This window comes from the organism of the source record quoted next, unplaced genomic scaffold, assembly GCF_019419815.1.
Source record: "Pyrus x bretschneideri cultivar Hongxiangsu unplaced genomic scaffold, Pyrus_bretschneideri_v1 Contig45, whole genome shotgun sequence".
Taxonomy (NCBI): Eukaryota; Viridiplantae; Streptophyta; class Magnoliopsida; order Rosales; family Rosaceae; genus Pyrus; species Pyrus x bretschneideri.
Window position 1 is genome coordinate 2,461,155 of NW_025999779.1, and position 14,327 is coordinate 2,475,481.

General features: G+C 34.6%; 2 protein-coding genes across 2 annotated transcripts; both read left to right on the top strand.

Annotated features, from left to right (window-relative positions):
* Positions 1–3,852: 3,852 nt before the first annotated feature.
* LOC103935231 (synaptotagmin-3-like) lies at positions 3,853–8,264 on the top strand. The gene is made up of 12 exons (XM_009344995.3): positions 3,853–4,096; positions 4,533–4,631; positions 4,720–4,770; positions 4,855–4,978; positions 5,069–5,187; positions 5,319–5,420; positions 5,518–5,592; positions 6,546–6,622; positions 6,775–7,027; positions 7,258–7,659; positions 7,925–8,050; positions 8,136–8,264. The coding sequence occupies exons 1-12, from the start codon at positions 3,986–3,988 to the stop codon at positions 8,262–8,264; spliced, it is 1,668 nt and encodes a 555-aa protein (XP_009343270.1). The 5' UTR covers positions 3,853–3,985.
* Positions 8,265–11,116: 2,852 nt separating this feature from the next.
* Positions 11,117–14,112, top strand: LOC103934919 (29 kDa ribonucleoprotein A, chloroplastic-like). The gene is made up of 5 exons (XM_009344686.3): positions 11,117–11,558; positions 11,680–11,781; positions 13,113–13,424; positions 13,509–13,613; positions 13,856–14,112. Exons 1-4 carry the CDS (start codon positions 11,193–11,195, stop codon positions 13,569–13,571), a joined length of 843 nt encoding a protein of 280 aa, XP_009342961.2. The 5' UTR covers positions 11,117–11,192; the 3' UTR covers positions 13,572–13,613; positions 13,856–14,112.
* Positions 14,113–14,327: the final 215 nt, after the last annotated feature.

Genomic DNA, 14,327 nt, shown 5'->3' on the forward strand with positions numbered 1-14,327 from the left:
GACGGTGCCCACGTGAAGGGGAAAAAATATAAAAAAAAAAAGAAGAAAAATCATGAATATTGTGTTCAAAACATCTTAAGAGGCACATAGTGCTGGTGATAAATTAGCAAAGTTTTTTTTTTTTTTTAAATTTAATACCTTACAATAGGCTAGCAATAATGTGATTCAATCAGTTGTTTATTAAATATTATTTTCTTTATAAAAAAGGTCTTTTACACGCGGATAATAATGTGATTAAATTAATTGTCAAATGATTGTTTTTTTTTAACAAACAATATTATCTGCACTAAGAGGGAGGAGGTGGGCTTAGCCTCACAATGTGCTAGTAATAATGTGATTCAATCAATTGTTTATTAAATATTATTTTTCCTATTCTTAATGTAAATTCTATACAAACCGATTTTATTATGTGAATTCATCTACTTTAATTGGTTTATGAGGGGTTTCTTCTAGAACATGTAAGTCATGCGTAACACGCTGTGATTCAAAAAATGTCTTCTGCACACGCATGAGCGCGTGCACGAAGGTTAGTTATATATTAAGTCAGAGCCCCAATTTGGGGTCACGGCTTCAACAAAAATATAAGGACAAAATTGCCCCCCCAACCAAAAAAATCCAAAAGCAGCCCAATATAATATATCAAATTATGCAGGGGTAATTTGGTCATCATAAAATATAATATAAATATAAGTGGGAAGAGATAAAAGAATAAAAAAAATGGAAGGATGAGTGAAAGTTGATGGTGCTCACGTGAAGGGAAGGGAAAGAAAAAATATAATAAAAAAATAAGGAAAATCATGAATATTGTGTTCAAAACATCTTAAGAGTCGTGTAATGCCGGTTATTAAAAAGGTCTTTCACACACGGATAATAATGTGATTAAATAAGTTGTCAAATGATTTTTTTTTTATTTTTTTAACAAACGATATTATCTACTCTAAGCAGAAGGGGGTGGGCTTAACCTCACAATAGGCTAGTAATAATGTGATTCAATAAGTTGTTTATTAAATATTATTTGCTTTATAAAAAAAAATATTTCGCACGCAGATAATAAGGTGAGTGATTAAATTAATTATCAAATGATTAATTTTTTTTTTAACAAAGATATTATTTACACTAAGGGGGAGGGGATGCGATTAGCTTCACAAAGGGCTAGCAATAATGTGATTCAATCAGTTCTTTATTAAATATTATTTTCTTTATAAAAAACGTTTTTCGCACGTGGATAATAATGTGATTAAACTAATTGTCAAATTATTGTTTTTTTTTTTTTAACAAACGATATTATCTACACTAAGGGGGAGGGGGTGGGCTTCGCCTCACAATGAGCCAGCAATAATGTAATTCAATCAATTGTTTATTAAATAATATTTTCTCTATTCTTAATGTAAATTCTATAGAAACTGATTTTATTATGTGAATTTAGCTTCTTTAATTGGTTTATGAGGGATTTTTTCTAGCATGATCTAAAATTATTCATATACTTCAAATATTTGACTTTCCTTTTGTCAATTTACGCATGTAAATACATTTAAAGCGTAGTATGCCGTGATTTAAAAAATGTCTTATGCACACGATTACGCGCGTGCATGAAGGCTAGTTTATAATTAAATTTGAGAAACAATAACCAATATTATCTCTGAAAAAAAAATTAATATCAATGGGCACACCAGAGAAACAAGACCGATCTGACTTTAGTTGATATGAACATATACATTGAACTTCAATCATCCAAGTCCTTTGGAATTATTTATATTATTCTCCCTAATTAATTCATAATCTATAGTTTCAGATACCATTTAACTATTAATTAATTAATATTCCTGTAAAAGTTATGCTGTTAAAAGTCCAGAGTTTGCGGCATTTGAAGGAGACCAACATGGGACATATCACCATGCTCCAAGGATCTGGTTAAAAACTCTTGTTTACTAGATTCAGATTTTGGGGGTTTTATGCTCCAAGAATCTGGTTAAAAACTCTTGTTTACTAGATTCAGATTTTTGGGGTTTTGTTAAAAAAAAAAAAACAGAAATACTATTTTTACCATATTTTTTATCACATTTATACCAGCTCTTTAATAAAGATGGAATCCACATGTGTTCGTGGACCCTATATGTGGTAAAAATTCTAATAACTAATTTCAATTAAATAAAGTCTTACGATTTGTTGTATCTAGAGATGGGTTCGATACAATTAGAAAAGATAGAAGAATTATATGTATTATTCTTGCTATTTCGAAATTATTAATGACACTTTAAAATTTTTATGTTGCACTCTAAACTTTTTATATTTAGAAAGAAAAATACACTTTTAAGGAGTATATAATGAAATTTTTGAAGTACTAATAATAGTTCCCTTTCGAAAATCATCCAACCATAATTTGGGAAAAAACTTTTATGGTGTGTTTGTAATATTTGAATGTCTATCTCTTTTATCATGAATAAAATCGTGTAGTGTGAGAGATGAATTACAAGAGAGTTGCCTCATTGGAATTTTATGATACATTAAGAGACCTAAAAAAAATCACACCAGTGAATGTATTAATAGATGAATATATGCAATTCGTTTCAGGTCACACCAATGCTTTGGCCTAAAAAAATCAATGCTAAGAGTGGTATCTCGTTGTGTACTATTTTAGTTATACGCGTGAAAAACGCAAAATGCATCAATGATTAAAATAAACTACCAATATTAATAAGGAAAACTAACAAAAAATACTCAAAAACTTTAGCTTTTAATGAAAATGATAAAATAAAGATGTAAGTGAATAATACCAGAAGTGATTTTTCAAGGTAAAAATATCCTTAACGTTAAAATGAATAATACCAGAAGTGTTTCGTTAAGATTCCCATGTTAATATTGTTTTAGGTAAAAATGGATGCCCACACCAATAAATCATGTTGATATATCATGTCATCAACTCTGAAAGCTTTAGGCTTTAGCCTTTTAGGTTGTGTGGAAATCCACAACCTTCATTGTGCAATGTATTACATTCCTTTTGTGGAGAAGAGAAATGCTAAGGGATTTTCGAAGTGGGAATTGGATTCCTTTCTGAGCAAATGATGGGGATCCTCATGACCACATAATACGGGTTGTCGGAGAGCTATTGGATCAAAATTCAACAACCTGTGTTGTGTGGTCATGAGGATCCCCACCATTTGCTCAGGAGGGGATCCAATTCTCTCGAAGTGAGCCGTCTTATGTTTTTGAAACAATAGAATATTGACACAAAAATTAATATTAAATTGTAAAATGAAAGATAGTTCATAACATTTTTCTCTATATAAGCTCTCAACTCTCAAAAGTAGGAGGATGAGAGAAGCTTTTTCACACCATCTCCGGTCAAGTTCCTATGGACTAGCAATTATATGGAACCGAATCCCTTCCGGATCCAAATGAATTAAACCCACTAATTAATGAATCCGAACCATTAAAATTTGATCCAACAGCTACGATAATTATAACTTTTAGAGGGGCACCCTATTTGTAGAGAAATTTTTAGTTATGACGGGAACACAAGTGGTACACCATGTATTATGTGGAAAATTTTATTTTTTAAGTTATTAACTTTTTAGCACACATATCCCACCTATTTGTTTAGTGACACGTGGTGTACCATCCCGTGTACCAGTCACACTGAAAAATCTCTCTTATTTGTAACCGTTAGATCAAATTTTAATGGTCCGGATGCATTGATTAGTGAGCTCAGTTCTTTCGGGGATTCGGTTCCCAATTACATTGCTTAACTACCGGACACGTGGAGAGTACAGTAATGCCCGTAATTATAAAGTAAAACCCTCTCCTTTTTCTGACACGTGTACTGTACAACGACACTCTAGTTTGGCAGTTTCTGCGTCCCTTTACTTTTTTGCAATTTCTGATCCTTGCATCCTCCTTTCTTTCTTTTTTCTTTTACATAATTCTTCCAGATATTGTATTGATGATGGATTTCTGGATTTTAATTTTCAATTTTCTGTAGGGAAAAATGAGAATTCTGAGTCTTTTATTCGATTTTATTGGATTTGGATTTGGAATTCCAATCGGCCTTGTACTGGGATTTTTCATATTTATATACTCTAAGCCTGAAGATGTGAAGGTAATTAACGACAAAATCGAAAACTTCCTTAATTTTTTGTCTCATTATTTTATGACAATTTTCATTTTTCTTCCATGAATGCCATGTCTGATCTGGGAATGTCAATTAAACATCGTTCTTCATCTCCAATGCCATATGTGTTCAATTTTGTTTTGGTCTACATTTGCCCATTTGCCCCCATCTCACACGATTGCTTCGCATTGAAATTATTCATTGTTCATTACGTCCTTGTTAAGAATAGCTAACATGTAGCGGTAAGGTGCTTAACAAAATGCCTAAAAAATCCATGACGAGATAGGTATTCAAAAGTAACTAGCCAAAATGGTGTACCAGCTTCGTCTTACCCTGGGAACAAATTTCTTAATCCTCCACTACATGGTTCCTCTCATTTTATGGCCATTAAGTAATTAAATTTCCTTTAAACCTAATTATGCAGGATCCAATTATTAAACCCCTTGATGAGATTGATACAGGCTCTCTGATTGATCTTTTGCATGAGATTCCTCCATGGGTGAAACATCCTGACTATGAAAGAGTGAGAGTTTAACTTTACCTCCTTGTTAATTACATTTTACTGTGGCATTTTACTCCTAGTAACTTTTTTTTTTAATGAACTTTTGCAGATTGACTGGTTTAACAAGGCTTTATATGATATGTGGCCTTACCTTGATAAGGTGATTTGGAGCTAACCCTAGTAACTAAAACCTAGCGAACTAGTCAGTCTTCTTGATGCGTCACTTGTGTTCTTACACTTATAGGCAATATGCGGTATCATACGAAGCGCCACGAAACCTATATTTGCAGAGTACATTGGAAAGTATCAGATAAAATCGATCGAATTCGAGACCCTGACTCTCGGAAGCCTTCCTCCTACAATTTACGGTAAGTTAGAAGAAGCATTTAAATTTGCATGTGTGTGTGTTTTTATTTTTGGTATATGAGAGATCTTACCAAGTCATCGAAGTTTTGCAGGCATGAGAGTGCATGAAACCACTGAAAACGAACTGATATTTGAGCCTGCAATTAGATGGGCAGGAAATCCCCACATAACAGTGGTGTTGAAACTGTTGCCGTTTCGATTTACAGCACAGGTCAGAGTAAATTACAGAACCTTACATCCGCTGCATGCACACGCAAATTACACCCTCGTCGGGTGCAGCCTGTCTGCCTGCAATCACCATGAAAAATAGTCTCATGAACTTATTCATTTTTCGGTTCTCAGTTGGTGGATATCCAAATATTTGCAGCACCAAGGATAATTTTGAGGCCTCTGGTGCCATCATTCCCATGTTTTGCAAACGTAGTAGTGAGTTTGATAGATAAGGTACATTAACAAAAAATTTAGAAAAAAAAAACAAAGTTGGTTTTAAAACTTCGTGTAAGTGGCATGCTCTTATGGTGGCAGATTATGTTAATTGCAGCCACATGTGGATTTTGGACTCAAAATTCAGGGAGGGGATGTGATGGCAATCCCTGGTTTGTACCAATTCATCCAGGTCTAACTCTCTCTCTCTCTCTCTCTCTAAAGTAATCACCTCTGAATTATTTAACTTATCATTAAGCTTGTTTATGTTGACCTTTTGAGTTTTGAGTGAAGGAAAAACAGTCATCATGATCATAATTTAGAATAATGTATAAATTAAAATACACATTTCAAAATAATATGAGTTCTTAGGCAATGCCTATAAAGAATTGAAACAAATCATGAAGCTTGTATGGTTTTTTATAGGAAATAAAAAAAAACAAAGCATAATGATAAACCTAATTATACAAAAATATACTATTTTCTATTTTCAGTTGACTTTTTAGTGTGGTCATTTTCTCATATCACCTAGGACTTGAAAATGATTTTAGCTAGTCATATTCTTTCGATGCTTGAATAGGTTCAACAAGCACATAGGCTTTCATATTTTTAATGCTTAATTAGTGTGGTTTTTTACGATTGTTTATGCTAATAAGAAACACTTCAAAAATCAAGCTACATAAAAAAAACATAAACCTCACCTACTAAATGTTAATTTAGTAACAGCTGTGTCGAGAGTTTCCTTTCCTTTCAAAATGATATTTTAAGGTGATTTTATTATAAAATGGTGTTTCGAGGAGCTTATTTGTGAACGATACCTATTTTTAAGCCCTATCAAAAAGGATAATGATATTTCATACAAACTTTGGGCTGGAGTGGGCTAGTGGGTGGGAGAGCAAGCTGAGCAGATCCCATTAATAGCGTTGCCAATTTATTTTGTGAGAGATACGTGATTTATTATTTTCTTTTTGTCATCAAATAAGTGTGGTTATATGAAAAGTGGGTAAGGATATGGTACTTAATATTTTAAACATGCATAAGTTTCATCAGATTTAAATTATGACATAAAAAATGTTAGAATTTCTATACACATCTTCTCTTTTTAATAATTTCTTTTTGTATGATTATTTTTTGTGTGCTACGCAGGAATTTATAAAAAGACAAGTTGCTAGCCTTTATTTATGGCCCCAAACTCTGGACATACCAATTCTTGATAGTTCCCTGTAAGTTTATATGATATGGCATTTTTGCACAGTTAAAGGATGTATTTCTCTTCAGAAATCATGTATAATTTTATTTTATTTTTATATATACGAACACTAATTATGTATCAAGTATAATATTTAACTCATTATTATTTTTCTTGCTTACCCAGATCAGGGACAATAAAGAAGCCAGTAGGGATACTACATGTGAAGGTTGTAAAAGCACTCAAACTCTTGAAGATGGACATCATTGGAACATCTGACCCTTATGTTAAAATCAAACTAAGTGGGGAGAGGCTTCCTTCAAAGAAAACTACCATTAAGATGAGGAACCTTAACCCCGAATGGAATGAGAGTTTCAGGCTCACAGTTAAAGATCCCCAGACCCAAATCCTTCAATTTGATCTTTATGATTGGGAACAGGTTTGGACAAACCCGTATTAATACAAGAGAAATATATGATTTTTTTCAGACAGACAGACATGCTATATATGCTAGACTCTTGATATTCACTCAAGAGCACTGAATCATATAATTTCAATTTTACTAATGATTTGGTTAATAGTGTGGCAACATAACATGTCATACTATCTAACAACTCCAATGATCGTATTTATCTAATAAAAGATGTGTTGTTTATGTTCATTTCACAGATTGGAACACATGACTTTTTAGGAATGCAAATTGTTCCACTGAAGGTGCTTATCCCACATGAGACGAAAGAATTAACTCTTGATTTGGTGAAGAACACAAACCCTTATGATCCTGTAAACAAGAAAGGGAGAGGCCACCTCATAGTGGAGTTGACATACAATCCTTTTATAGATGACCATGGAAACTACAGTGGACCTTTGGATGGAAAAGTTGCAGGGGAAAAAAGTCATCAAAGTAAGAGCCGAAAGGGATCCAAGGATTTTTCTTGCTTTTCGTCGCTAGAAGCAGCCGGTTTGCTTTCGGTTACAGTCCAGGGAGCTGAAGATGTTTCTGGCAAGAATCGCAGTAACCCTAACCCTTATGCTTTGGTTAGCTTTGGAGAAGAAACTAAAATAACCAAGGTGAGCATATTAGCACTCCTAAACACCTCATTTATCTTAGAATACGTAGGAAACTGTTATTTACACCAGTTAAAAGGAGATGTTCTCTTAATATATTGTCGATTTCAACCTTATATTCAAGTAAATATTCATTTGAATGATGTTGAAATAGATAGTCAGACAACATAACATAGTTTACTATGTTTGTTTCTCATTGGTTAATAATGACGTGCGTTGTGACTCGATTTAGTTCATATTATGACTTTATGCATGCAAACTTTTCTAGATGCTTAGGAAAACCCAGTGTCCAAGTTGGAATGAAGAATTCCAGTTTGTGATAGAAGATGCTTCACTGAAGGAGAAGATCCATATTGAAGTAATGAGTAAGAAAAGATTTGGTTTTCGTCGACAGGTTGGATCTTTTACCATAATCTCCTCACCATTTTAGGTTTATTATTTATTGAATTAAAACCATCTAATTTCTACTATTTATTTAGGAGTCGTTGGGGTACATTGACATCAATTTTAGTGATGTGGTATACAATGGACGCATTAGAGGGAAGTACAATTTGATCAACTCAAAAAATGGAGTTATACATATTGAGACGCAGTGGAATTCTACATGACCACATCAAAACTTTTGTAGTAATATATATATATATATATATATATATATATATATGTATGTATGTATATCTTGGAAGTATGTCCTTAAAGCCACTCATTTGATGTAACAGTTTTTTGAATACTTGTTATGTTAAACTCTTATTTGTTTAATGGAAGGGCAAGGCTAGCTTATTGTTAATCAATATTTAACGTATCATGTGTTTAATAAATAACATAATCAAATGAATGTAATCAACGTAAGAGAGAAGTGATATAAGTTTAGATCAACGAGACATTTCTCTTATGTTTATTCCTAAAATGTTCCTAGTCATAGGATTGTCAATTAAGCATTGACCATACGTTAAGGTTAGTATGTGTTATGTTAACTCAAGCAAGAGTATGACTAGTCTCAAGTTAGTAAGTGATGGACATTAAGACAAACGCATAGGTGCTTAAAAGGATGTTGAGTACATTGAACATGATTATTGAGAGTTCTAACATACATGTCATGTAAGAACTCATGAATTGCAATAATGCAAAGTAGTCATTTGACTTGAGGTATCATAGTTGTCTAGTGGTTAGGTCCTTGATATTTGACTATGTTAAAACATTCCATTTGAGGATGTCCACGACATTGTTAGGGTTAAGCTACCTAATCATGTAAGCATGTGAAGGTACAATAATGAATCTCTAACCTTCCATGGTGAAAGGAAAATACTTTGAGATATGATTTAGGAGTCATTGGCCAAAGCATATGAATGAGATTTAGGAAGTACTTTCCAAATCACATTCACTATAATCATGTAGAGAAGTATCACATTTGATGGTAGACAAAAAACAAACTATCAATTAAATAATGTGGTCAAGAGCATTAAATTAGAGAGGAACTACGTACCTTGCATTGTAGTTGTAACTGGATAAGTTCTCCAACCACTTCTACTTAGCTTAGGTACCCATGACAAACTACTAGGTGTCACTCATGGTTTGTGGAAGTTCTAAAGATAAGCAAACACTAATCTTCAATAAAGGGAGAATCGAAAGTTAGTCTCAATTAACAATCAATTGTTAAGAGTTACAATTGCCCACAACCTCGCTAATTGAAACCTAATTGAGCGTACACCATGTAAAGATGAACATGAAGAAATATAAATGAGATGGATAAGCAATTAAATAGTTTACTTGAGTATGGTCTAGATTAAATAATTGGTTAATCGAGCATGCAAAGGGTTCCTATTGGGCTTTAAGTTAGTTTCAGGTTTCATGGCCTAAATGGGTTTGGTCCATAAAGGCTCATTAGGCTTTAGTTGGGAAGGGAATAGCTTAATTACAAGTTTGCCGCTCATTTGTGATGAGGTATAAAAAGTAACTTTATAGCTTAACCTCATTAAGGGTTTCTTGAGACAAAGTGTAAGGCATTTCTCTCTCTATCTCTCCAAAGGAGGTCGGCCATACTTCGAAGAAGGTAGCTAGCAATCTTACTTCTTCTAGGCCATCCATCTTCTCTTCACACCTCATCCTTGGTGTGAATACTTAGAGGCTTGAAACCTTACAAGCTTTGGAGATCTTTTCCTCAAATACTCAAGGAGCAAAGGAGAACCAAAGAAGCAAACATCAAAGAAGAGAAGATCATAAACACAGGGAAGCTTCCAAGGAGTTTGGAGTGAACTTGAAGGCCTCCACTTGTGTGATAACCTTGTGAACACAAGGATGAGCTTCAAGGGTATGAAAGTTGGATCTCTCTTCTTTTTAGTTTGTAAAGACTCTTAGTTCACCAACACTAGGCCTTGAATTTTATGGGTTATAGAATTGTTTTGAGTGCATACCTACTTTAAGAGTTAATATGTATGCTTGTATGCATAAATGTTATGAGTTAGACAAAATTTTTCCTTCAATATATAGTATATTTTCATAGAGTTTTGCGAGCAATTGTTGCCTTTAGTTGATTGAAATTGAATGATTGGTATCAATCAATCAAAGATGAGTGACTAATACTAGCAAAATCCATAGGCTTTTTAGCCAAAATGGTCCCTGAGATTTGCATAGCACATCACTTTGGTCCCTCAGATTGAAAATCAATAGAAATAGTCTCTGAGATTGTCCACCATCCATTATTTTGGTCATTCCGTTAAAAAATCTGTTAAGTGTCCTGGAGCTCTTGACCGGAAGTTTGAGTAATTTTCAAAGCTTTGTAACTCAATTGTTTCTTAACCAAATTCGACTCATAATATATCAAAATGAAGATAAGAAAGTGTAGAACAAGATTATACCTATTTGGAAGCCCAATGATTGCCGAGTAACTGGAAGAGAAAATCATTCAGTATTTATAAGATTAGATGTTATATGCTGATATGAATTAAGTTTGACAATTCCTTGCACTACTCGTTAATCTAACACAAAACAACACAAAAATAAAAGATTTTAGATCATCTGTTTACGGTTCAAGTTGCTATCGAGTAAACCATTAAAAAATCGTTATCTTAACAGGTTTGAAGGTTATTGGCTTCTACTCCCCATCTTGGACTTCCATATATGCAAAAATGGATTGAGCCCATCTTGGACTTCAAATAAGGTCTTCAATCTTCCAACCAGATCCAACCATCCAAGTCCACAGTGCCAATTGGCAAGGCACACTACCCTCTTTTGTCCTCAACTCTGTCCTGCCCAACTAATATCTCACATCTCCCTCAATAGCTGGCAGCTAAATCACAAATAAACAGCCATGATATAACACCAAGTGGGCAGAAAGGGCCAGGCACATAACACAACAGCTTCGTGATCCTCACTGCACCAGATCATTATCCGTAAATCCAACCAACCCCAGGGGCACTTCCGTCACAAAATATCCAAATCTTCTTCATAAACCCTGAATCCCCAGGTTCTAAAAAATCCTCTTCTTCTTTGCAACCTTATCGGTATAGAAGCAAAACTAAAAGCAGAGCAAAACTACCATGACTGCCTCCACTGCTTCCCTCGCTCTTCCTTCTCTCTCCCCCAAAACCCTAGCCCTCTACACTCCCAAACCCGCCTCAATCTATCTCTACTCGGCCGCCTCCTCCGCCCTAGCGCTCGGCTGCAAACCCATTTCAATTTCGGCTTCATTTCTCAACTCCGGGAAGGGGTTTCAGAGCGTGTCGTCTCGGTTCGTACGAAACGTTGCCGTCTCGTCCGAGTTCGAGCAGGACGAGGAGGTTCTCAGCGACGACGGAGAGGCCTCCCCTGACCTCAAACTCTTCGTGGGTAACCTTCCCTTCAGCGTCGATAGCGCTCAGCTCGCTGGTATCTTCGAGAGCGCTGGAAATGTCCAGATGGTCGAGGTAATTCCTTGTTTTCACTCGAAATTTTGTAACTTTTACTTGAAATTTGGGTGAAAAGTGAAATGGGTTGTTGCTGGTTTAGTGTTTTATGGGCTAAATTTGGATGGTTTTGTTTTTGCAGGTGATATATGATAAGACGACCGGAAGAAGCCGGGGATTTGGGTTTGTGACTATGTCAAGTGTTCAAGAAGCTGAATCTGCTGCTCGCCAGCTAAATGGCTATGTAAGTCTTCATATTTAAGCCTGACCATTTGATGATATTTTCTTATATATGCCAAAGTGTTTGAAATTTCGTGAGTTCGGATGTTATTCGTAGTCGTAGATTATTTATCATTTTTAGCCAAAATTTAGCATCTCAATTCATAAATATCAGTTTTTATTAAAAATTTCAAATATATCAAAAAGACCAAGTAAATAGACTCAAATGCCTTCACCATTGAAAACTGTATAAATATAAACTAACAAGAGATGGCCTTCTTTTCGATTTTATAGTTTGAATGTCTGATAATATCCAGATCCCAATCTGAAAAAGTAGAATGAACGAAAAAAGATTGAGCTAAAACAACTGTCAGATTCATTTCTTACTTGATAAAGCTACAACATAGGTCATAATGATATTTCATAGAATAAAATTTCTGCATATTTTTGTGTAACAATTAACTGGTATTTTAGTATTAGGGTTTTGACGGCAATGACAAGATGACGAAGTTTGATCTCATTGATTGTTTATTTTCTCCCAAGAAAAGGAGCTTATAAATTCAATCTTAGCATGAGCATATACACTTTTTAATCGATTCCATAAAAAAGTAAATTCATATGAAAAAAGTTTCGATTTTTTCAATCCGCAGCTGACCATGTATTCATGGCTTGTTCTATATGCCTGCAACTGGTTCCCGACCTTTTCCATCCCCATTCCTTGTTGAACAACCGTGCAAAAACTTTGAAAGGGTTTTGGGTTCTAAATGGTAATTAGAATTTAATTTAGAGGGCATATAAGTCTATTCAGTTGAGTTTTCTGCTATAATTGATATTTTTTTTATGAAAACTGACATTTATGAATTGGATGGCCAAATTTTGGCTATAAACGATAAAAACACGTAGTTGTATTTGTTAATCATTCATTTGTAGAAACTTGTTTGAGATTTGTCATACTGAACAATTGTTTTATGGAGCTTAGTCTCTGGGCTTTTGTAGCGTATAGTTTTTTACGGCCGCGATTGCTTATTACCGTGTTGATTGTTCTGAGTCTTAAAGTCATTGGTTACAGTTCAAGTTGAAATCTCTGTTTGTTGTATATAACTATGTTAGCAAGAGTTTCATGGCATTATTGTGAAAATAATTTTATTGATTGATGTTTGAAACTTGGGTCGATGTTTATTTCATTCTGAAAAGGTTGTTTTGTAGCTCAGTGTAGCATTTCTTGATGTTGGTTTTTCAGTGTAGTGATTGGTTGAGTTCCGTATTAATTTTGCTGAGTCTTGCCATCATTGGTTGAATTGCATTCATGGGAACCCTGTATATCGTATCTAAGAAATACTTTGTTGCATTTGGCAGGAACTTGACGGCAGGGCATTGAGGGTAAACTATGGACCTCCTCCTCCTCGGACTGAGGATTCTTCTTTCAGAGGTGCCAGAGGTCCTAGAGGTGGTGGTGGAGGTTATGACTCTAACAACCGCCTTTACGTGGGTAACCTTGCATGGGGTGTTGACAATTTGGCTCTTGAGAACTTGTTTAGTGAGCAAGGAAAGGTTTTGGAAGCCAAGGTAGTTTATGACAGGGACAGTGGCAGATCGAGGGGTTTCGGTTTTGTAACTTATGATACGGCTGATGAAATGAACAGTGCCATTGAATCGTTGGATGGAGTTGTACGTATATCACTACCTCTCCTTAACAATATTGTTTCCAATTACATGTACAATCTTTGTGTTTCTAAATTTTGTTTTCTGCAGGACTTGAATGGAAGATCTATCCGAGTGACTGCGGCAGAACCTAGGCCGAGGCGTCAATTTTAAATATAAAACGTTGCAGAGTCATTGGCCAACAGAATACTTGATGTATAGCTTCTAACCTATTGTAAATGTTTGATTCTACCTCTTTCTTCCTTATACAGGATATGGTATTCATCATTTACATATAACTGTGCTGGTACATCATTATGGGGTTCTATTATAAATCCTACATGCATTTCTGGTATTAGACGTTGTCTGTCCGATTGATTAGTAATTTTTTTTTGTGTCCGGTTTCTTTTCCTTCCGTTTGCATGTATGATCCTAATATCTGCTGTTCTTCATTACAGGTTGTTAGGATTGTAGCTGTGCCCCCCATTGCTGTTTGTCAAGCATGACGAGATCATGCTGCCTTGCGCCACGGTTGGTTTCATGAGCGCTAATGGTGGTTTTTTGACATCTGCCTGTAGATGGACAAGAGCAGAGAAGAATGTTTTGAGAGGTTTTAAGATTTATATTCCGAATGTCGTGGCCAAGTTAAAGAACTGATTTGTGATCAACTTATTTTAACAGTTTATAGATTTGGTACATCGAAAGCATTATCGCATATTCTGCCTCCCCCGTACATTGAAGGTAGAGTTGGCAAATGGTTGGCTTAGCAGGTTTGGGATAGGTTGATCACAAATTGATTTTTCTTAAGAAAACTTTAACGAAAAGCTTTGTGTTCATTTTAACGAAAAATTATATTTTTACATTAAAAAGTTAATCCTGATACTATTCATTTTACCTTTTATTTAGTTCTTATTGTTAAAACTTAAAGTT